Source organism: Sphaeramia orbicularis, chromosome 7, assembly GCF_902148855.1.
Source record: "Sphaeramia orbicularis chromosome 7, fSphaOr1.1, whole genome shotgun sequence".
Taxonomy (NCBI): domain Eukaryota; kingdom Metazoa; phylum Chordata; class Actinopteri; order Kurtiformes; family Apogonidae; genus Sphaeramia; species Sphaeramia orbicularis.
The window spans coordinates 51,179,344-51,204,144 of record NC_043963.1 but is presented as its reverse complement, the minus strand read 5'-3'; the positions used below and the strand labels follow the sequence as shown (position 1 = coordinate 51,204,144).

The window sequence follows — 24,801 nt, the reverse complement described above, 5'->3', positions numbered from 1 at the left end:
GCATTAAGATGCAGTTTTCAGATTACCATTTCAAACAATTCAACCCACACTGGTGTACTTATCCAGTCTAATAAAAATCTCCAATCTAAACACACCTACACGTGAGCTGCACTGGAGTTGCATCAAATATCAAATAAGGTGCACTATGTGGCCTAAAAATGTACAAAAATGTAATAACTGTTCTGGTCCATCCATCATTCTCATATTTCTCATACACAACTGAAGTTTCAACTAGTGGCATTGACAGAGTTCAAACAGAAACATGACCTGATTTACTCAGCCAACGGTCTTGGTTACGGGCCTTGAGTAGCAGCAGCAGTACTTTAGAGAAGCTTTATTAGTGAGCAACAACAGAATGAGAGAATCCCTGATGAGCACCTGATTTCACTTCATGTGACAGCTAAATGTTTCAGCTCACTGCAAAAAGGGACAGTCCTGAAAAGGGCCCTTGGTTGGTCCAACAGTCTGATGCTGGTTTTACAGACAAGAAATGTAAAGGGATGCTGGTATCTGGAGATTCCCACTGTGAGTCCACTGGTGGGAAAAGGCCCGTGGACCAAATCACAACAATCCCAGTTTGAGTGATGCAATAGCAGGAAGCAGAAAGGTACCCTCAATGCGTCAGATCAAGTGAGGCTGCGGGAAAGCGATTGATGAAGGGTGTAGGGAGGGGGGCCCTTTATTATTTCCACTGTGAAAAAGAAAAAAAAAGCCTCCCTGCTCAGCTTACAGAGTAGAGGGCTGAAGTTCACCAGACAAACCAGTTTTGAACAACTATTCATTCAGAAGTTAGCGGTGGCATGGTAGTTTGCTGAAGCCAGACGGAGGGTATTCATCTCTTTCCTGACTTCATGTAGGACGGGATAGCACCTCGAGCTTGTCAGGCCTTCAAAACGTTTGTAAGTGTAGTTGATGAAGACCCAATCCTTGTTCTTCAGGTCGGCCTCAGTCTGGTTGGATACTGTGGGTGACTGCATGAGAAGGCAAGTCATTAGGTCAACCCATACTTTTTAAGGGATCTTAACAATAAAGACAGGTCAAGACAAAAAGGAATTCTTTCGCCAATATATACCCTGAAAAGACTCTAAAACCATGTAAACTTAATTAAAATGCACATCTAAGACAATATAACTAATTAACTTAACATCACAACTCCATACCTGTTGGCTGAAGAATGTCTGAATCAGGGAATTCATCAAAGTGTGATGTGTCATCGTGCTTTTGATCTCTATGGGGATGGCAGCAGGTCTCTCTCTACAGTTCAGAGACAGACACAAAAGTCAGAAATGTTTAAGATTAAGACAAAGAGACACCTAGTGCCAGTGTTTCTGTTTCAGTGGAGTTGCTCAGTTCTAACCACTCATCAGCCCATTTTCTCAGTTCTCAAGTTGTAGCCCTTGCCTTGACTTGCCAGGGTCCTGCTCCCCAGTGTAAAAATCGAGGACCTAAGAAGAGAGGAGCTGGGCAAACACAATGTTTTCCCTTCCATTATGTTAGGGGGTGCATAATGCACCCCCACCCCCCAGAGGTTCAATTCATTTTATTTAATTTTATTTTCTACATAACTCCGGATCACAAAAGAAGTTATTTAAAGATACCTTCCTTTTAGAACTGGTCTATTCCTTGTCCTTTTATCAAACTAAATAGCCTCAAGTTTTTTTTTCTTATTACATGACGGCAGAATCGTTGTCTCTTCTTCTCTGAGTTCTGTATTGTTATGGAGAGACATTTGTCTTTTTATTCAATCAAATAGAATAGATTTGCAACCAAAAAAGAGATTGAGAGCAAAAGACATAAAGTGGCAATCAAAAAAAAGATCATTTTGCTTGTAAATCAGTCCTCTTCGCTTCCAAGTTGAAAACTTTTGTTTGAAAATCAGTCCTCTTTGCGAGTTCAAAAGTTTTGCTTGCAAAATAAACCGCACTTAATTTGCGGGGTCTACACTGATGGATGAGAGAAGAGTTTCTATTGGTGGGTTTGACCTGGCTCCAGTGTTGGCTACAGCTTCCACGTTGAACCCACTTCTTCCTTGTGTTATGCTACTGGGAGGTAAGTTTATAGTCTATTGCTCTTTGAAATTGAAATGTGTCCTATAAGTAATGAATTACGCTAAATAGTGTCAGCTACAGCCTGCTGTACATTCACAGTTTGAGCAGAGTCACAACCTGAACAGAGTACGTCGGAATGAGTGAGTGAGTTACAGGGAGGCATTCACAAAATAGGGCTGTGATTTAAACATTAGTGCAGACTGGTGCCCGCGGTGCCAAAACATGGTTATAAAACACACACGCTGCTACAGCTGTCAGCCTGTATCTCTCCCACGGAGCTCTGTCCATTAGAAAGGTGACGTCACTTCTGAGATGTAGAATGTGTATTATAGCAGAGAAACTCATATTTCAGCACCTCTGATTTGTAGTTCCTCTCTCTTTAATCTGGCGTTTGACTGTGTTTTTTTTGACAGTTATTTAACATTTTGTTATACAGAACATAACACCAATCGGCAATAGACCTAATCCAATAGCAAAGATAATTCAGGCTACAGTTATGAAACAGCAAACAAGTTACACAATCAAATTTTTAGTGCAGCAGTTCAAACAGCACTTCAGAGGACTATGAGACAAACCACACATTATCTTTAAAGAAACTAATCCATTTGCCCCACATTATCATATAAAGTTCAGCTTGCAGCCTCAGCATAAATGTTAATCTCCCCATTTTGTGAATTTCATCAACAATTTAACCAGTCCTCCAGTACCGGTGGATCAAGTTGAAGCCATTTTTGAGTGATTGTTTTTTTGCTGCAGCACCAAAGATTTTTAGAAGGTATTTGTCATTTATTGCCAAATCATCAGGAAGATCTCCTAACAAAAAGTAGGTTGGTAAAGTAGGTTGCTGTAATTTAAAACCCAAAATCTGTTCTGTTTTTATCCGACATCTTTCTAAAAAGTTGTACTGTTCATACAGGACCAAAAAATGGGGGTGTGGTTTGCCTCTGTGTCCCCGCAACCCCTCCAGCATGTAGAAGCATTTAAGTTTCTACAAAAGTGTTGTTTTGGTGTTATAAAGAACCGTACTATATTTTTCCAACAAAATTCTCACCAGTAGGCTGAAGAGGAGGTTGCAGTAGCAGATTCACACATATTGTCCTATTGTTCACATGATATAACAGTGTTCAATTCTTTCTCCCATCTTTTTTTAATCTGTTGAGTTTCCTTTAGCCTTCAACAGACCTTGAAAGAGCTTACAAATAATAGACTTACATTATTTACTTAGTGTAAGCTTGTGAGACTAGTTGAATTATCACATTGGCCTCTGAATTACACATTTTCAGTATGTTTGAAGAGCGATATTATTGTAATTGCAAATACCTAAAAAAATCATTTTTTTCCAAAGTACGTTTGTTTTTTGCAGAGTTTTAAAACTTGGTAAATTATTTTTATTCAGTATCTTGCAGTACACAGTGATCCCTTTATGTGACCAATTTTTAAAACTTAAATCAGTTTGATTAGGTATAAACTCTTGAGTCAAAGCCGGCCCATCACAACTTCACAACTTCAAACCACGTCATTAGTCTAAAAGAGACCAACAGACTTAATTTGTTTTGACAAGTGGCTGTAAGTTTCTGATCTCCAAACAATTCTTGTATTGGAATATTTCCACACATGTTCTTCATTTCTTTCCATCTAGCCTCATAGGCACCATCACACCACTGTATCACTGTTTTAAGTTGAGCTGCAATGTAATAATCACATAGATTTGGGAGGGATAAACCCCCTTTTTATTTTCTAATCATAACTGTACTGTAGTTAACTCGAGGTTTCTGTCCCTTCCAAATAAAACCAGATATTTGTTTGTCCCACTCACGGAACTGAGAATGAGGGATTCTAACAGGCAGTGACATAAGCAGGTATAATAACCTAGGCAAAATGGACATCTTAATGACCTCAATTCTTGCATTAAAGTCAAATATACATGTTACCCATTGTGTAAGGTCGTCTTTAATCCTCTTGTTCACATTTTCAAAGTTTTTTTTATACAGGTCACTAAGAGAGTGGGTCAGCGACACACCTTATTTAATTGCTTTCTGAGACCAATCAATAGAAATTTTGTCTTTAAGCTCTGCTGAAGGGCAATAATTAAAACTCATAACTTTTGTTTTACTTATTTAATTTATATCCTGAATAGACATCAAATGTATGCAGCAATTCTAGAAGGGCCTGGATGGATTGCTCTGGACTGGAAAGATACAAAAGGACGTCATCTGCATATAATGCTCTTTTATGTTCTTTTGAATTAATTACAATACCATGGATATTCCATGTCCCAACATGGAATATCAAGTGGAGGAGTTCAAGTATCTCAGGGTCTTGTTCACGAGTGAGGGGAGGATGGAGCGTGAGATTGACAGATGGATCGGTGCAGCGTCTGCAGTGATGCATTGCTGTATCAGTCAGTTGTGGAGAAGGAGGACCTGAGCTGAAAGGTGAAGCTCTCGATTTACCGGTCAATCTATGTTCCTACTCTCATCTATGGCTTTGGGTCATGACCGAAAGGACAAGATCCCGGATACAAGCAGTCGAAATGAGTTTCCTCTGTAGGGTGGCTGGGAGCACCCTTAGAGACAGGGTGAGGAGCTCAGTCACCAGGGAGGAGTTTGGAGTAGAGCCGCTGCTCCTCCACATGGAGAGGGGCCAGCTGAGGTGGCTCGGGCATCTGTTTCGGATGCCTCCTGGACACCTCCCTGGGGAGGTGTTCTGGGCATGTCCCACTGGGAGGAGACCTCGGGGAAGACCTAGGAACACTGGAGAGACTATTTTGCTCGGCTGGCCTGGGAACGCCACGAGGTCCCCCCGGAAGAGCTAGAGGAGGTGTCTGGGGAGAGGGAAGTCTGGGCATCCCTGCTTAGACTGTTGCCTCTACGACCCAGCCCCAGATAAGCGGTAGAAATAGATGAATGGATGGACCATGGATATTAATTTTCCCTTATTGATGGTAAATCTTATGAATCACGAAACAGTTTTATATCTTCTGTGTTATTTTGTCTCGGTTGCGTGTATAACATTTTATAATATGTTCGGAATGCCGTATCAGTTTCTTCTCAATTATTTTCTAATATTCCTGTCTTTAGGTCAATTATTGAGCACACTGATTGCATTATTAGTTTTTTTTTTTGCTAATTTTCCTTGCAAGTAATTTTGTTGCCTTTGGTCCCGTTTCATAGTATGATTGTTTTAGGAATTTATACTTTTTCTCTTCTTCTTTATATACATCTAAACTTTTACTCCATATCTTTTTAATTTGTTCAAGAGTCTGGTTACTATGAGTTTTAATGTGTATAATCTCTAAATCTTTGATTATGTTCATAAAGTTGTTTTTCCGTTGATTTTTTTAATACCTGTACTCAGCGATATGAATTTGCCTCTTATAACAGCCTTCAATGTGTCCCATAGAATGTTAGGATCAATTTGTCCATTATCATTTAAGTCTAAAAAGTTTTTTTTTTTCTTCTTTTACCTCTTTTATGACATTGTTATTATTAAGTAAGCTTGTGTTTAGTCTACAAATAGTTTTTTTGGGGGGATCAATTAAGTGTTAAATAGATTGGTGAATGATCTGACATGTTCCTAGTAACAATTTCACAACTTTTTATTCTATGTCTGTCATTCCTAAAGACCAGAAAAAAAACTATCCTTGAATACACTGCATGAGGGGGAGAGAAGTAAGTAAAATCTGTTTCCACTGGATGCATATCCCACCAAACATCAAATAAACCTAAGTCATCCAGGCAGTTCCTTAACAATTTACTCTGTGGCGTGACTGTCCGTTTATTATTATATCTATCTTTTTTTATTCAACACTGTGTTAAAGTCACCTGCACATATATTAATACACCTTGTGACTCTGAAGAAATTACTTCTAGGATTTTTTTCTGAAATTGTAGGTCATAATGTGGAGGCATATAAACCAAAAGAAGACTGGTCATTTTACCCTCTAATTTTCCCTGGACCAGTATATACCTGCCTTCACTATCTTTTATTTGGTGTTTGGCTGTATTTTGTATTGAAAGAGTTGGATTGAAGATCTCAGCACCAATCAGCTGAGCAAGATTGCTGCACAGCTGTAGCAGCATGTGTGTTTTATAATGTCAGCAACAAAAAAAGCATTATTCAGTTGCTCTGAGTGTGTTTTCTGGTATAGTAGTATTTACTTATTTAGTTACAGGACAGTGTGTATTGGCATTAGTTACAAAGAACAAGATGCATGCACAAGACTTAGCAGAGAAGCTAATTTCCATCTGTTGTCCTGGACAAACGATTAACACAACAAACATCACAGTAGTAGTAACCATGACATTTTGGTACCACGGGTACCGGTCAACACTAATGTTTAAATCACAGCCCTATGTTGTAAACGCCTCCCTGTAACTCACTCACTCATTCTGATATACTCTGCTCAGGCCATGACTCTGCTCAAGCTGTGAATGTATGGCAGGCTGTAGCCGATGCTATTTAGTGTACTGCATTACCTATCGGACACATTTCAGTTTCAAAGAGCAATATACTATCAACTTAGCTCCCAGTAGCATAACACAAGGAAGAAGTGGGTTTAATGTGGAAGCTGTAGCCAGCACTGGAGCCAGGTCAAACCCACTAATAGAAAGTCTTCTCTCATCCACTGGTGTAGGCCCCACCCATTAAGTGATTTTTAATTTGCAAGCAAAACTTTTGAACTCGCAAGCAAAGACCACTGATTTTCAAGCAAAAGGTTTTAAGTCACAAGCAAAGAGAACTGATTTAGACACAAAATTATCTTTCTTTTTTGATTGCCACTTACTATTTTTTGCTCTCAAATCTCTTTTTTGGTTGCAAATCTATTCTATTTGATTGATGAATAAAGAAACAAATATCTCCCCATATATTAGGCATTGGGGCAGAACTCCGCCATGCTCAAACACAGACAGGTGCACCGCTGAAACTGGCAAGAACATCCACAGTGTGAGCTACTGCCTTGAGGATGAAGCTACTGTGTCAATAAAATGTCTCTGCTTTAGAATGTTGTTGTGTTAACAGTGTAAAATATAAGCCACCTTTGACTGGAAATCAGCTGTCTGTTTGGAAAGGTCCTCACCTGATATGGTCATAGTCGACCCCCTCAAAGAAGGGGTTGGACTTTATTTCCTCCACACCACGGCCGCACCGATTCTGTGCTCCTCTTCACAGCAGAACCTAGACACAACATGGCTTTTAGATGTTCATGTTTATCCATCATTTTCAGCAACCACTAGAATGATATTATGCAATCATATTATCTGACTTTCTGTTTAGCCACATGTCAAGTAACAGTTGCCTTTAGCCAATTACTTTGTCTTTATGAGTATATTTGCCTGACCACAATGTGACTAAATTTTGTGCCAATCATGTCACCTTCACTAATACTAACATTAATGGGACTAGTGAACATGGTAAACTCTGTGCCAGCTGACCTGACACCATGTTCTGCTCCCTCAGTTACTGTTGCTAATCTTTGGTCACTACGTAATTCACACCAGAAATTTGATTTGTAATACATGTCAGGAAAAGCGACTTCCTGTTGCCAGGATTTCCAAGCAATTACAGCAACTTCGGGGATTTTAAAAAAGTGACCATTTTTGGTGGTTGTGTACTGTAACTCACAATTCAAGATTCATGTAATTTCTTTTCCAACAGTCACGTCAGAAATGACATTAACTGGCAGGATAAAAGTAGCTATTAGTGAGCTAAGCATAATTTGCTACCTCAGACAGACTTATGAGAAAGTAAGAGACCGTCAAAGTTCATTTTAAAAATGTTTCTGGGATTCTGGGCTTAAAATACACATTAGGAACTGTAGTTTACTTAATCAATAAAGTAGATTTAGCTTATTTCATACTCCTTCATACACACTATTTATTTACAGTTTTTCTCATCACTTTGACACATTTCTCAAATAATCCTTGACATTTACAAAACAGTAAGTGCATTTCTCAAAATTCATATAAATAGCAAACACCATGGATTACCTGCAAAAGCCAGTCTCTTGCTCAAAATCCTTAGTTCGTCTCTCAAAAGTAAATATCTGTGTCAATGAACGTGTCAGTGCTATCAGAATGACAAGTCCTTGTGTCACTGTGTACAGATAAGACGGTCAAATTGCTTAGTCATGTTGTCAATATAACAGTGTACTCTGGAGGGATGTTCTGATGTAAACTATGGCTAAAGTTTAGATGACAATTTTGTAAATTGTAAGTTACACCTTAGTGTATGTGGGAGATTGATTGCAAGAGACTAGACAAGATTCACATTTACACTCACTGTTTGTACTGTAATTTGTTGACATACCATGTTATTGCAATACAGAAAGGAAAAGACAGCACCGCATAACACAAAGAAGAAACAAACAAAACAAAATAAAAGTAGAAATATGAACATAGGACATTCTCCTTGGGGAAAACTGTACATGCAGTGCTGTAAGAATTACAGTTCAGTCTTCCTACACCTCCTAATGTTCCTGTCTGTTGGGCCACAAATTCTCATCCACATCACAATGAATATCTTCTCTTGTGATGCAGTGTGGAAAGAATATTTTAGAAAACTGCTTGATCATTGGTTAATCTAATGCTTCACACATTTCCCTTCATTAGAGAAAGTTAAGATTCACCTGGGAACAATTTACCAATTCACGACAGATTTGGAAAAAAAAAGTCTAATGAAAATGTATAGATATATGCTTGGCATATTATGACAACTTGTTCAACCCTTTTGCATGTAAAGACTTAAATGATGAACTAATGCCTAAATGTTGTGGGGGGTGAGACTATTCAATAGACCCATTATAATACATTTTGATAAACATGACGTGAGCAATAGATAATGTAGGAAACAGCAGAGAATTGTACATAATCATTTGCATGGATGTACCAAAGAATTTGCAACTTGTTCAAAGAAATGAGAAACAGTTTTTTTATGTGCGCACACGACACAATGTGAAGATTGAGCAAGTACTTTTGAGAATTTCCATTCTGATCTGAGAAATGTACAAAAGCAACTGAAAAAAACAGTAAAAAGAAATCAGAGGTAAGAATTAGACCTGCTACTATTAACTGAGTGGCCAACTAATTCAATGTTTTTTTCTTTTGATACTTGATGACTTGTTTAAGATGTTTTTAAGACAAAAGTGAAAATTCTGAAATTCTAGAATCTGAAAAGTGAATATTTATGGGTTACTTTCCTCCTATGTGTTAAGTTATGTTTTAGCTACTGCACATGTGTGCATTTGGGGGGGGGAGACGCTATATCCTTAGTTACATTACGTTACGCAGATGTTGCTATGGAATTAACATGTGTTGGTGAGGAGTAAAACAGAAGTGTCACAAGAAAAAAAACAAGTGTGGTTATTGACTCAACACTATGTGATATCAAACTCAATATTATAATAATATTATAATAATTATAATTATAATATTTAAAGGAGTCGTACATAGGATTGTGGCTAAGACAGGTATTGCAATCACATTCAAAATACTGTAGAGCATGGTATCCCCTTTGCCTCCCCCCAGACAAGGGTTGCCAGATCCAGCATAAGCATCTACAACAAGGAGCTACCATGACAAGCGACTAGTCCTACATCCACGCAGTTCCGGGCTGCAGTCTGTTCTCCCAGCCCAGTCCGTGGTGTATTCTTCAGGGACCAAGCCAGGAGAAGAGACCACGACAGGGCCCCAGGAGAAGAGACTGCGGCCCAGGACCCAGTGAAGACACCGTTGCCTGGCTGTCATCAGGTGGCGAGACTGCGGGCCCAGCTGTGGCAGAGCGTCAGTCAGTTGAACTTATTTCTAGTCAGCTTGTCAGTCTTTAAGTTTTCCTGTCTGTCTTATAATGTGTTTGTTCATGGCCTTTTCATTTCCATGTCTCTCACCTGTCTTCCTCTGTTCTGTGCTTCAGTCCCTAGTTCAGGAGTGTCCAGATCTGGTTCTTGAGGGCCGCTATCCTGCATGGTTTAGATGTATCCCTCTTCCAACACACCTGATTCAAATGATAAGCCTATGATCAAGCTTGATAATGACCTTCAGATGTGCTGATTGAGGTAAACATCTAAAACATGCAAGTTGGCAGCCCTTGAGGACCAGGATTGCCCTTGTTCATTTTTTCCACTTCTTTCCCCCTCTCATCTTTTTGTCTGTCTTGTAACTGTTGTCCTAGCCCTGTAGTCCTGGTGTTTATGCTCCTTTGTCTTTCTGTCTCTCTGGTCAGTCTGTCGTTCCTCTATCTTCTAAATTTTTAGTCTTTTCGGTGATGGTAATTTTTTTTAATGGGAGGGGGGGCCTCAAAATAAAATTCTGCTTAGGGGCCCAATTTGGCCAGGGGCAGCCCTGCCAAGGAGCGTACACCACCACCGAGCCAACATCAATCGAGCTGTGACTCAATGATGAGCACGGACATTAGCTCGTCATCAGAGCAGCCTTCTGCAAGCCGCGACGGTAAATATCGAACTAGCAGATTTAATCCAAAATGGTTACTTTTAAATGTGACCATTGCATGACTTTTCAAGATCCACTAGCCGATTACTTTATTAGGATTTAACTTAAGTGAAAACAATTGATATTATTTATTTTAATTGTATTTTTTTTGTGTTTGTTAAAACAGTATTTCAGAGTGTGCCTTTTTTGTTAGACTCTATAGTAGGTGTGTAAGTATTATTAAATGTCTTACAATAACACATAATAGGCATAATTTCATATTTCCTGTCAACTTTTAACATTTTCTTTAAACAAAAACATGGTGGGCTTCCCTAGTGGCCCTACCACCAGGCTTGGCAAAATTTCTGGGGGAAACCCTGTATTACATAAGTTAACAATTTTCTTAGATGACACCGTTATGTGTTTACTTATCCTTCAGTTGTTGTTTTTTTTTTACCAGACATTTCAACCTATTTCAAGTGATACCCACAGTGCCAAATGGTTTACAGGTATCAGGAATGGAAGGATGGACTACACAACATTGATAACCATCTAATCTTAAGCCTTGAGCTTTGTTATATTTAAGCCAAAACTTGCAAGTAGGTACAATGGAATTGTTGCGGTAATGGACAATTTAGTTAAGATTATCTGGGTATATTTATTTTGTTGAACCCATTTTCATTGTATTTATTAAGTAATATGATTTTTGTTTTGTTTTTTTTACATTTCTCTCTCAGAACAATGTATCTGTGCCCAAAGTCATAAAGTCACTGGAAAGCCTCAGGAAAGTAAAATTTCCTGCTGTGGACACCACCCTCCATGCTTACTACCACTTTGAGGCACTGACAAACCACAGTTATTCTTTTTCTTGTCTGTGCTGTGGCTGCCACCCATCAACTGTTGTGATGGACCAGCATAAAAAAGGAGTATTCAAATGACCTGATAAGCTACAATGTCATGTAGTGTAAATGAGGTGGTATGTTTTGATGTGATAAACAATTTGCATGTTGCTCCATGTTATAGAGAGTGACACTGAGGAAGCCTTTGAGAACTTCACTGGGGAAGGTGAACAGAGTTCTGGGAGTTGGTTGAGCTGGAAATGATTTCACGTGGATTTTTCCCAAGTATTGTGCTGTTCAACTCTCTCCAATTTTCTTTACATTTATTCAATGATTCATATTTCCATTTTTATAAATTTTTTGTATGATGTATGGGAGCGGTGCACCCCCACCTAAATATACATGCACAAATGCGGAGTCGGTATCGGATCGGAGCGTTTTCTGGAGGTTGGTGTAGTCCACGGTCATCTGGACTATCTAGTCAATGAGACAGAAGTTGAAAACCTGATCCAGGCCATAGGTATGTCCCGCATTATGAAAATAGCAAGGGGGGGCATCTCCGCTGAAATCTCGTTCTATCATGTCAGGTAGTGATGCAAAGTCAGAAATGCCCATTTCACATAAACTGCCCCTCTTCAGATCCATTTATTTTATTAAATTTCTCTGCAGAATTTATTTTGTTCTACTACATAAATGTCATGGTATAATAAATCAATCATTAAGGAATATGACATGCTTTTTTCATGAAGTAGCCTATATAAACAATATTTAGCTTTATTCTTATAGACCCTATCGAAAGAGAAATTCAGGTTCTCAGGAAAATCGCTGCTTATCAATTAATCATTAATCAATCAATAAGGTCAACCAACTAATGATTAATAGATTAGTTGATAATTTGCATCCCTAGTTTCAACTGTATGCAAGCTGTGCAAGGCATGCAATCTGGATACCAAGGGATTCAGGATGGATCTTATCATCAGACTAAGAGAGGATGATGACCAGACTTCCTATGATAAAGTATTCAGGAAAATATGGGGAGCATCTGGATCATTGCACATACAGAATTAAAAACACTCCGATAAATTGCTTGTGCACTGTCTGACAATGTTGTCATTTGTCACTCACTGAAAGGCGGCTGGTCAGTTATCCTGTGCCCTCATGGTGTTGTGTACAGTTTAAAGTTCAACCTACGAGCTGAGTCTCCAAGGGACTTTGTGGATCTTCTTTTGATGTGGAAGCATCTGCCAAATGTTTCTGTTTATAATTTTGCTTGTGGGTGGGCAACTCATGCAAACCTCCACTTCTCAACCTCTATACCTTTCAAGCCGTGTGAAGGGAGACTGGCGGCATCTACACAACAAAACATTACAGCAGCCCAGCAGAAAAATAACTAAAGATCTCTCTACCATGGCTGACTAAAATTTCACAAAACCCAGATGAAGCTGGGCATCCGCACATGGGCTCCTCAGACCACTACGTGCTCTATGATAATTTTATGAGGCCAATACCAAAGACCCACAGGAGGTCTTCAGGAGGATCAACCTGGTTCCTGAACTTCAAGGTTCATTGAATAGCCAGGTGGCCAAGCAGCTTTTCTCAAGTATGCAGAAAAACAACTATTTCCTTAATAACATGGTCCCCGCAACACACATATTTCTGATGAGAAATATGGTACATTACAGAAACAACACAAATGCTAAGCTTTTGGAAAAGCAACCCCAGAGGGTCAATGAGATGCATCATTTGCAAGACATCACTCTGGAAAGATTGTCCAGGCAGTATTTGGTAAATATTTTTTGTATTACTGTAATGATTTTTTAAATGTAATTCTTGTGTTCAATGTCAACAATTTCTGAAAACCCCAGGACCCCTAGCATCACAACATCAACCCCCCTAGTTGGACTGCCTCTGCAGCAACAGAAGCTAACCCTTGATCCATACAAAGGTAAGTATTTGGCTTTCAAATCAACATGAAATTATTTTGCCAAGATTTTACAAGACCTCCAAGAGTTTCTGCATCAAATATCTTTTATAGACACTGATACCTGTGGACTACAATGAGAAACAATCACAAAATGTGAGGCCATGTCAAGCACCATGAACACTGAAATTGCATCTTGGCCAAGAGCAGCTGGTATGCATTTTCAAAATTTGTGCCCCTCATCTTGAAGTTGTGCTGCAAATTAATGTCCTGTGTTGAAGTACACATTCAATATCTGGGTTTTATTAATGTGATGCTTTGTAAGAAACACCATGTCATGCTTTTTCTTTTATGGGTGTCAACTGGACTACATCTTGGTCACTGACAGGCCAGGGGTGAACTGATTGTTAAAGCAGGAAAAAGTTGCCTGACTCGAGCAGAGTTTTTTGGACATGGCTTGAACAATGAAACATGAGTTATAGTTAATCAATTTTAGGTGAGACTAAGGGATGGATGTTTGTGGCTACTAAACTTTTTTTTGGCTGGTGTTTTTGCAGGTTGGAAATGCAGGCTTTGAGGTTTTTAAGTGGCTCAATCACAGGTATATAAAATACAAAATTCATCTTATCCATCCATCCATTTTCTTCCGCTTATCCGGGGCCGGGTCGCAGGGGTAACAGTCTAACCAGGGATGCCCAGACTTCCCTCTCCCCAGACACCTCCTCCAGCTCTTCCGGGGGGACCCCGAGGCGTTCCCAGGCCAGCCGAGAGACATAGTCTCTCCAACGTGTCCTGGGTCTTCCCGAGGTCTCCTCCCGGTGGGACATGCCCGGAACACCTCCCCAGGGAGGCGTCCAGGAAGCATCCGAAACAGATGCCCGAGCCACCTCAGCTGGCCCCTCTCGACGCGGAGGAGCAGCGGCTCTACTCCGAGCTCCTCCCTGGTGACTGAGCTCCTCACCCTATCCCTAAGGGTGCGCCCAGCCACCCTGCGGAGGAAACTCATTTCGACCGCTTGTATCCGGGATCTTGTCCTTTCGGTCATGACCCAAAGCTCATGACCATAGGTGAGGGTAGGAATGTAGATTGACCGGTAAATCGAGAGCTTCGCCTCTTGGCTCAGCTCCTTCTTTACCACAACCGACCGATACAGCGACTGCATCACTGCAGACGCTGCACCGATCCATCTGTCAATCTCACGCTCCATCCTTCCCTCACTCGTGAACAAGACCCCAAGATACTTGAACTCCTCCACTTGGGGCAAAGACTCTCCACCGACCCAGAGGGCAGACCACCTTTTTCGGTCGAGAACCATGGCCTCGGATTTGGAGGTGCTGATCCTCATCCCGCTCGCTTCACACTCGGCTGCAAACTGCCCCAGGGCACGCTGAAGGTCCAGGTTCGATGAGGCCAACAGGACAACGTCGTCTGCAAAAAGCAGAGATGAAATCCTGTGGTCCCCAAACCGGACCCCCTCCGGCCCCTGGCTGCGCCTAGAAATTCTGTCCATAAAAATTATGAACAGAACCGGTGACAAAGGGCAGCCCTGCTGGAGACCAACGTGCACCTGGAACAGGTCTGACTTACTGCCGGCAATGCGAACCAGACTCCTGCTTCGGTCATACAAGGACCGGACAAAATTCATCTTAAAATGTCCTTTTTCCATTTTTTTTAAATGAACGCTTGTTCATTTTTGATATCTTTTCCAAAGGGGAAAACCATTTTTGTGGTTGATCTCTACGTTGTACCAACATGGCGACAGCTGCAAGCATGCAACCCACTTGAAAGTTTACCTGTAAGTGTACCATGCCATACTGAATTGAAATAAAATTACATTCATGTTTTTCAACATGTTCTTTTTTTAACTTTTTGGAAGAATGATGCTGCATTCAGACATGCCATTGTGGTTCCTGTGTGGAAATCTGGGCATTACATTCTCTCTGTAAGTAATGCTGGTCCCTTTGACTAGCTCTCATATGGCAACTACTTCTAATGTTCTTAAAGTCTTAGATTAGTTTTTCTGCTAGTCCTGTGCTGTGTTTTTGTTCTGTCCTTCCACTGACAGTTGAGTTTAAATGGCAATAATTGCAACTGTGGGCTTTGAAGCCAGCACAAAGAGAAATATTCTCTCCGGACTCAAAATGTGCTCAAGCACGATTTGGATTTGGTGATGATAAGATGAGGGGACTGTTGAAGAGAAGACTTCCAGTTGCAGGTTTGATCAGTCCAGTCTTCAGTAGTCCACTGCTGGTGTTTCATGGCCCAGGGAAGCCTCTTTTCTTATTCTGAAGTCTCAGCAATGGCTTTCTTGCTGCAACTTGTCCATCAAACCTGCAACTCGAAGTCTTCTCTTCACAGTTCAAACTGAGACTTGCTTACTACGACCACTATTGAGCTGTGCTTGAAGCTGTTGTCCTGTGAGTCGCCTATCACGAAAGCTGCTGACTCTCAGAAACTTGTCTTCTGATTCTGTTGTAGCTTTGGGTCTGCCAGACCTCTTCCTGTCAGCATTTCCCCTAGTTTCTGAGTGCTTTTTGATGGTGAAGGAAACTGTACTTACTGACACCTTGACTTTCTTGGCAATTTCTCTGTAGGAAAGACCTACATTTTTAAGTGTAGGTCTTTAAGATGGTCTGTCTCTCTTCTATCATTAATTCCCTTTTCCTTACCATTTTTATAGTAACACACTACTTTCTGCAGCACAATACTGTTCAAAAATGCTCACAATGTTGGTACCAAAGTATGTTCCAGCACTACTTTTATGCAGACAGAGGGGGTTGGAAGTAATTGAGAAATGTTGGGACACCTGTAGGAATTGGTAGCACCAACTTTCGAGGCTTGATCAACCTCCATTGCTGCAGAACTGCTTTAGGTTGTTAACCCATTTCTTGTTCGCCTTATTGTATAATTCTGAAATGTACATTATTTTTCAGTTTTGTTTAAACTTACCTTTTTTTTTTTTTTTTTTTTTTTCCTCTGGGAGTTCACAGCTTACCTTTGTACCATTTCAAGCTGTTCATTGGACTTGAACTGCTTGAATTTCAATACAAAACTGGAAAAATTGGGGTGTTCTAAAAATTTTTGACCGGTAGTGGATATGCTGATCTGTGTGTCATTACTGGTTATCAAATTCATATTTGAATTTTACACTTCAATGTTGACTTGGGAAAAAAAAGGCACCATGAATAGCTCGTTCAAATGGTGTGTGGAGTATGACTGCATGTAAAAATGTGTTCCCAACTGAATTCAGTGTGGTGTGTGGTTCATGAAAATCAATCATAATGATTCATTCTAACAACTATCTATATAGCTTTAATGCAGTTGTCTTTGTAATTTTAGAAACCTTGCACAGTCATTACACGCTGGAAATTGAAAGGAGGTGAATGGCTTGCAGACAGAGGTAACAGTAACTACTGTTTGTAGTTTGTGTATTACCCTAAAATGATTGTCCGAAAGAAATATTTATGGAGGACTTAATTGAACTACACCACTAACTTTTCTTGAACATTATAAGATTTTCCAAGACCAGCATTTGGCATTGACTGTGGCATCTTCATGTAGATGGTAATACAATTTTGTCCAATTAAATTATCCTTCTGTGTTGAAAATGTCAGCATTATATTAAAATGCTGACATTTTATTCCTAGTATGCCCTTTATATCACATTAGATGCTCCATATAATTTCACTATTGTAAGTTTACCTACTCAAAGTAAGCTAAAATTTAAGGGAGGAATTGATCTGACAAAGTGCTGGCATAAATATACATACATTTTGAAGATAGACATGCCATATCTGCGGAAAAGGTGGTGTATTCTCTTAATGGAGAACTTTAACCTTGGAGGGTAAGACTGCAATGTTGATATTTGAATGACTTGCATGTTGTCCAGAGTTAGTTATGGCATGCCGCAAGGGTCGGTCCTCAGGCCCATTTTGTTTACACTGTATATGCTGCCTTTAGGTAATCATTAGAAAACATGGCATTTATTTTCACTGTTACACAGATGACACACAACTGTATTTATCGATTAAACTTGATCAGACCAGGTAAGCGAATAAACTAAGTGCCTGCGTCGAGACATAAAGACCTGGATGAGCGCTAATTATCTTTTACTTAATCTTGAAAAAACATAAGTTATTATAATATGCCCTAAAAGTGTGAGAGACTCCCTAACTGACCACATAGTCACTCTGGACAACTCGAGTGTAGCCTCCAGTGCTACAGTTAAAAACCTACGAGTTCTATTTGACCCAGATCTATCATTTAAAGCTCATATTAACCAAGCCTGCAGAACAGCCATTTTCCAATTGTGCAACATAGCCAAAATTGGAAATATTCTGTCTAAAAATGATGCTGAAAAATTAATTCATGCGTTTGTCACATCTAGATTAGATTAATGTAACTCCCTACTCGCAGCATGTCCTAAAAGTTCACTAAAAAGTTTTCAACTGGTTCAGAACACAGCAGCAAGACGATTAACAGGAACAAACAGAAGACAGCATATCACGCCTGTGCTCCAAGCCCTTCACTGGCTTCCAGTCGAGTTTAGAATAAAATCTGAAATCCTCCTTCTTACATACAGACCATTAATGGTATGGGCTCTTCTTATCTCAAAGATGCTCTGGTGCCGTACCATCCTAACAGAACCCTTCGCTCTCAGAATGCAGGTCTACTGGTAGTTCCCAGGGTCTCTAAAAGTACAGTAGGAGCAAGAGCATTTAGCTACCAAGCTCCTGTCTCGTGGAATCAGCTTCCAGCTAATATTAAACAGGCCGACACAGTCTCTACATTTAAGATTAAATTGAAAACATTTCTCTTTGAAAAGGCTTATGGTCTGGCTAGTTAAAAACAGACTGAACCCCACAGTTCAGTCTAAGCTGCCCTAGGAGCAATAATGCTGGGGGGAGGTACAGTGCACTGAGTCCTATCACCTGTTTCTGGTACTACGTACCCCTTTTGTCTGTACTTATAATTTCCAATATTTAGTTTACTTAGTCTGTTCATCACTATTCACCTAGTGTCCCTTTTCCCCACTAACCTCTGAGGCAGTGGCCACTGTTTCAGTTGTAGCCACCTGGGGCCCAATGATGACAGGATCTGAGATGGACCCCCTCATGTGCTCCCACCTTACTGCATCTTCACAGACTGGAACTACATCTGCAAATGGACATCCATCAGTCCTGGTGCATCTATAGCCTGTCTGTCCATGGGAGTGGATCTCTCCTTCACCATGGTTCTCCTCGAGGTTTCTCTCTTCCTACTGGGTTTTTGGAGTTTTCCCTTGCTGAGAAGGAGGATCTAAGGACGGGGGATGCCCGGGACAGTAATCCATTTCCTTCATCTGCTGTTTATTTGACTGTTGTTTGTTTCATATCCCTAATTCTGTAATGCCCTGTGAGGCTGAGCTCTACAGCCTCACAGTGATATAGAGCTCTACAAATAAAATTGAATTGAATTGTTACACTGCATTATCATTTTTTTTCATGTGTTAATTTTTATTTTAGGCATTGCAAGGTGTTTGCTCACTGGACACACTCAGCTAAAGTCCTCCTGCATGGTGAAGTACCACCTGTGTTCAGGTTGAGGAGACAAAAGCTGGATGACACAGTTAAGGTTAGGGTTAGGGTAAGGGTTAGGATTTTTTGACTCTAAATAGACACACCACAAGTTTCCAAAGAGCACCTGTGGATAATCACCAGGAAGACCCAGCAGCACTTCCACTTTGTTGGATTAGAGTTCAGTAGGACTGTGTTTGGGTGAGTCCTGTGGAAGTACCTCCATTCTACCTGAATGTTTGTGGGGCATTTTTTAACATGGCCTTGAATACCACATTTCCTTCACAAATGGGCAAGGCAAGAACATAATTGAACAAGACTCTCTTTTGAATGAAGAAGCTAATAATCAAACAGGCACTTTACATGAACTATATCACAATCTAAAGAAACTAAAAGAAAAGGAGAAGAAGTTAGAACTACATGCAATCACACTGTCGGATTACTGGAGAGAACAAATGATCCCAAGAGGACTGCGTATCAAAAAGTTCCCATCATTCAGCCATGACAATGTTGAATTTAAAAAGAAATGGGAGGCCATTTTGAACAAATGTTCACTTGATTTGATTTTATTGCTGATTGAAGAAGCTAAACACAGAAAGCTGCTTTGCAACCAAATATAGATGACATCAGATCAGTGATTGACTCTACTGATCCCTGAACAAAAACTCCAGCGTGAGGAAAAACTTGAAGAGATGCAAAAATTCACAACTCTATTGAAACATGAGAAAATGGCTAAATTTAGAAGCAACCAAAAGGATTATAAGGAAAACAAGGTGTACACATGGAGTCATGGATCTCCTCAACCTCCACGGAAGAACAAAAAAGTCCGCTCAGTCTCATTCAATCTGCTCACAAGTGATGAAGATCAAGAGGATGAAAATTCCTCAAAAGCAATAAATTCTGGAGCTGAATCTGATTTTTTGGAACAGCAAACCCCCAATCCTACTGGAACGGAAAACCAGGAGAGGAAGGAGGAAAAAGAAAAACAGGACGATACAACAGAGGACAAATACTGAGACCTCGGACACGTAGCTCTCAGCGGAGGACAACACAACAACAAATGTGATCAACATTTCAGGTATGTCTCTTCCTAAAGAATGTCAGCTCTATCAAAAGGACTAAGTTATGCTCCTACCTACAGAACAAAGTGTCAAATGAAAATAGACCTCTTCAGATTCTACAGTAATTTGCATTTGAAGGTCTGGTACAATCAAAATCCAGTGAATCATGACTCACACAGTGGGGTTGAGCAGAAAGCAATAAGTTCATTCAGACCTAAATCCACTTTCTTTCCTACCAGCAATAATGTTTGTCTTAATGCTTTCACAAAAACGGTATCGCATGAGGTTGAAAAACTTTTTCAGAATAACAAACCAACAACTAGATACAACCTCACTAGGAAAGAATCACAGGCCATTAATTGGCTGAGCAGAAATAATGATGTCATAGTGAAGAGTGCTGATAAGGGAAGGAGTGGTCATTTGGGGAAGACCCAGTATGTGGAAGAAGCACACAGACAACTGAATGACATCCACTACTATTCCCCATTGACAGAAATCCACTGAACAACCTGCAGTGTGAACTTATGAATATGCTAGATAAAGCTAAAGCTGAAAAGTGGATCACAGATAAAGAATTTACATTACTGTTTGAAAAAACCTAAGACTACCTTGTTTCTACATGCTGCCCAAAGAACACAAAAATCTGTTAAATCCACCTGGCAGACCCATCATCAGTGGGAATGGCTCAATTCTAGAACCCATTTCAAAATACACTGATTATCACATTAAATCCTTTGTTCCAGAACTAAGATCTCACATTCAGGACACATATGTATTAAACAAATTAAATGAAAGAAAAAATATTGGAGATGCATATATGATCACAATGGATGTGGAATTTTATTTACTAACATAGATCATGAGGAAGGCCCCCAAGCCATGCAGCATTTCTTACAAAAGAGACATGAACTTACTCCTCCCACAGACTTCATTGTGGATCTCACAAGATGGACACTGCAAAAGAACATTTATTTTCCAGGAGCAGCTGTACAGACAACACAAGGCACGGCGATGGGGGTCACATATGCACCATCCTATGCAAATCTGTTCCTAGGAGTGGGAAGAGAAATATATCTGGAGTCCATCTAACCCCTTTTTGAAGAAAATTGAATGGTTTGGACACTACATGATCTGATTTTCTTTATGCACTGTGAAGAGCATGAGGTAATAGAGTTTCATAAATACTTGAATAACACCAACAAGAATCTGAAATTATCTCTGGAATGCAGCAAAAAGGAAATACATTTTCTGGATTTGAGAATTACAAAAACTGATGGGACTCTACACACAATTATTTACAGAAAAGCCACTGATCGGAACACAATCTTAAGGGCGGAAAGTTTCCACCCAAGGACTCTCATTGATAATATTCCTTTTGGCCAGTTTCAGCGATTAAAACGCATATGCAACACAGAGGAAGAGTTTGATATCCAGGCCTCTGAGATGGCAAACCGCTTTAAAGAAAGAGGATGCAAAAGAATACAGTAGAAAAATCACTCCGGAAAGTAAAGGCCCTGGACAGAAACAACTACTCTTGACCACGAAGAAGTCACAGCAATCTTCTGGAACATATTTTGTGACTCAATTTAGCAAACAAGCATCCCAAGTAAGAATATCATAAAACACAACTGGAAAATTCTTCAGACTGATGCATCTCTCAGACCACTGTTCATGGAGCTACCTCAGTTCTCATACAGACGTGCACCAACCCTGAGAGACAAGGTGGTACAGAGTTATCTCCCTCCCCCTGAAAAAACTTCTTGGTCAAAAAAACCCTGTGGAACTTTCAAGTGTGGAAGGTGTAACCACTGTGACAATGTGAAAAAAACTGATGTATTCCAAAATGTAACATCTCACATACATAAAATGAGAACTTTTGCTAACTGCAACACCACACATGTGGTTTGCAGATTGGAGTGCCCATGTGGCCGTTTCTATGTCGGACAAACAAAAAGAAGGCTCAAAGATTGATTGGCGGAGCATAAAAATGCCATCCGTATGCTATGGCATCACATTATATGGAGGTGGGACATGGAAACCCCAACACACTGAAAGTGGTCGTTCTGGAAGGTGTAGAAAAGGACATCAGAAGGTGACTGTGTAAAAGACTACTCCAACAGGAGACTTTCGGGATTATTGAACTACAAGCAACAAAACATCCAGGTCTCAATGGAGATGTGGACCTCTCTCTTTTTTTGTAAAGGATCATTTCATGAGGGATATTTGATTGGTAATGAGAAAATATGAATTAATAAGACTTTAAAGTGTATTGCATTTGAGTATGTGGTACTAATAGTGGGATCTAACTTTAGAAGTGTGGGTTTTTTTTTTTTTTTTTTTTTGTCATATTATTTGTTTTATTTAATTATATATGTTTATATTTTGTATGTATGTATGTATTATGAATATATATGTGTGTATGTATGTATGTGTGTATGTATACATACTATATATACATATATATACACACACACATACATACACTATATTGCCAAAAGTATTCGCTCACCCATCCAAATAATCAGAATCAGGAGCTCAGTGAATTCCAGCGTGGAACTGTGATAGGATGCCACCTGTGCAACAAATCCAGGCATGAAATTTCCTTGCTCCTAAATATTCCATAGTCAACGGTCAGCTGTTTTATAAGAAAATGGAAGTGTTTGGGAATGACAGCAACTCAGCCACAAAGTGGTAGGCCACATAAACTGACGGAGCGAGGTCAGCGGATGCTGAGGCGCATAGTTCGAAGAGGTTGCCAACTTTCTGCAGAGTCAATCACTACAGACCTCCAAACTTCATGTGGCCTTCAGATTAGCTCAAGAACAGTGCGCAGAGAGCTTCATGGAATGGGTTTCCATGGCTGAGCAGCTGCATCCAAGCCATACATCACCAAGTGCAATGCAAAGCGTCGGATGCAGTGGTGTAAAGCACGCCGCCACTGGACTCTAGAGCAGTGGGGGTGCGTTCTCTGGAGTGATGAATCGCGCTTCTACATCTGGCAATCTGATGGACGGGTCTGGGTTTGCCGGTCCCCAGGAGAACGATACTTGTCGGACTGCATTGTGCCAAGTGTAAAGTTTGGTGGAGGGGGGATTATGGTGTGGGGTTGTTTTACAGGAGCTGGGCTTGGCCCCTTAGTTCCAGTGAAAGGAACTGTGAATGCTTCAGCATACATTTTGGAGAAGTCCATGCTCCCAACTTTGTGGGAACAGTTTGGAGCTGGCCCCTTCCTCTTCCAACATGACTGTGCACCAGTGCACAAAGCAAGGTCCATAAAGACATGGCTGACAGAGTCTGGTGTGGATGAACTTGACTGGTCTGCACAGAGTCCTGACCTCAACCCCATAGAACACCTTTGGGATGAATTAGAGCGGAGACTGAGAGCCAGGCCTTCTCGTCCAACATCAGTGTGTGACCTCTCAAATGCGCTTCTGGAAGAATGGTCAAAAATTCCCACGAACACACTCCTAAACCTTGTGGACAGCATTCCCAGAAGAGTTGAAGCTGTTATAGCTGCAAAGGGTGGACCGACATCATATTGAACCCCAAAGACTAGGAATGGGATGTCACTTAAATTCATATGCGAGTCAAGGCAGGTGAGCAAATACTTTTAGAAATATAGTGTGTATATATATATATATATATATATATATATATATATTATATATATGTTAAGCCTGTAACGGTACACGTACCGAACCGAACCGTTTCGGTACACACCTGTTCGGTTCGGCACACAGCTGTACCGAAACGGCACAGTATGTTGACAAAAGAAAAAGGAACGAAGATGTCGTTTAATGCGGAACTTTAAATCCGCGCAAGTTTCACACGGACATATTAAAGGACACGCACATTGACCCAAAATACCAAATAGCAGCTGATATAAGGTAAAAAAAAACAAAAAAACAAAAAAACACAAATATGATGTGAACCTGGAAGGAAGAGACTGAAGACCCTCCACCATCAGTACAGTCCAGTTTGGATCACTTCAGGTCCCGGTGAAAGACAACAACGAGGAAAGAGACGGAGATAAGACGTTGTTGGCCCCTAGGAACTACGGTAGTTCTAAAACACACTAGCGCTCTCGCCTCTCTCTCTCTCTCTCTCTCTCCGCTGTATAACAGAGGAATAAAACTCGGAGTTGGCCACTGACAGTATATAAAAATAAAGTTTCACTTTCGTTTCACGCCAGCGTTAGTTACGTTAGTTATGGACCGGACCCCCCCACCCCCCGGCTCCGACCAAAAAAAAAACAACAAAAAACAACAAACAAACCATCCCCCAGACAAATCGTACGTTCCATGCGCGCACACTCAAACACAAACACACACACACAAGTACACACAGTGTCCTAAACAATTTATTCTCTGTCCTAAAATAAATAATTTGGTTCAGTTTGTTGTCAATGTTGCTCTTCAGTTTGTTTAAACAGAATACCAGTTTACCCTCCTGTTGATGTTGAACTTCATGCAGAATTTTTTTGCTGATATTTTTCTGCAGATTGTGAACTGACAGAACTGTGATTAGATTTTTCTTGTTTGTTCAAAACTACCTGTCAGAGAAAAGTGCAATACTAATGTTTAAAATACATTTAGTCATATTAATAATTTATTTTATTTTCTATTTGATTTATAGCAGCAGAATTATATTATTCCTGTTTTTCTATATTCTATTGTGTCCAAAAATTGGGGGAAAAATGTTAAAAAATTCATAAATGTATTAAAGACATTTTGAGGGGTTTTCTTTCTTCCCGTACCGAACTGAAAAAACTGAATCGTGGCTTTGAAAACCGAAAACGTACCGAACCGAAAATTTTGTGTACCGTTACAGGCCTAATATATATATATATATATATATACATACAGGGTGGGGAAGCAAAATTTACAATGAACATTTAGTTGTTTTTTCTCAGCAGGCACTACGTCAATTCTTTTGAAACCAAACATATTGA

The 24,801-nt window shown here is 40.1% G+C and overlaps 1 protein-coding gene across 1 annotated transcript in view; it reads right to left on the bottom strand.

Annotated features, from left to right (window-relative positions):
• Positions 1-919: 919 nt before the first annotated feature.
• Positions 920-24,801, bottom strand: part of LOC115421974 (serine/threonine-protein kinase 38-like) — a 74,092-nt gene continuing 50,210 nt past the window's right edge. Inside the window, 5 exon segments of the mRNA XM_030137995.1 lie at positions 920-971; positions 1,161-1,217; positions 1,220-1,254; positions 7,129-7,193; positions 7,196-7,226. Of these exon segments, the coding sequence (XP_029993855.1) occupies positions 946-971; positions 1,161-1,217; positions 1,220-1,254; positions 7,129-7,193; positions 7,196-7,226 (214 nt within the window). The 3' untranslated portion in view covers positions 920-945.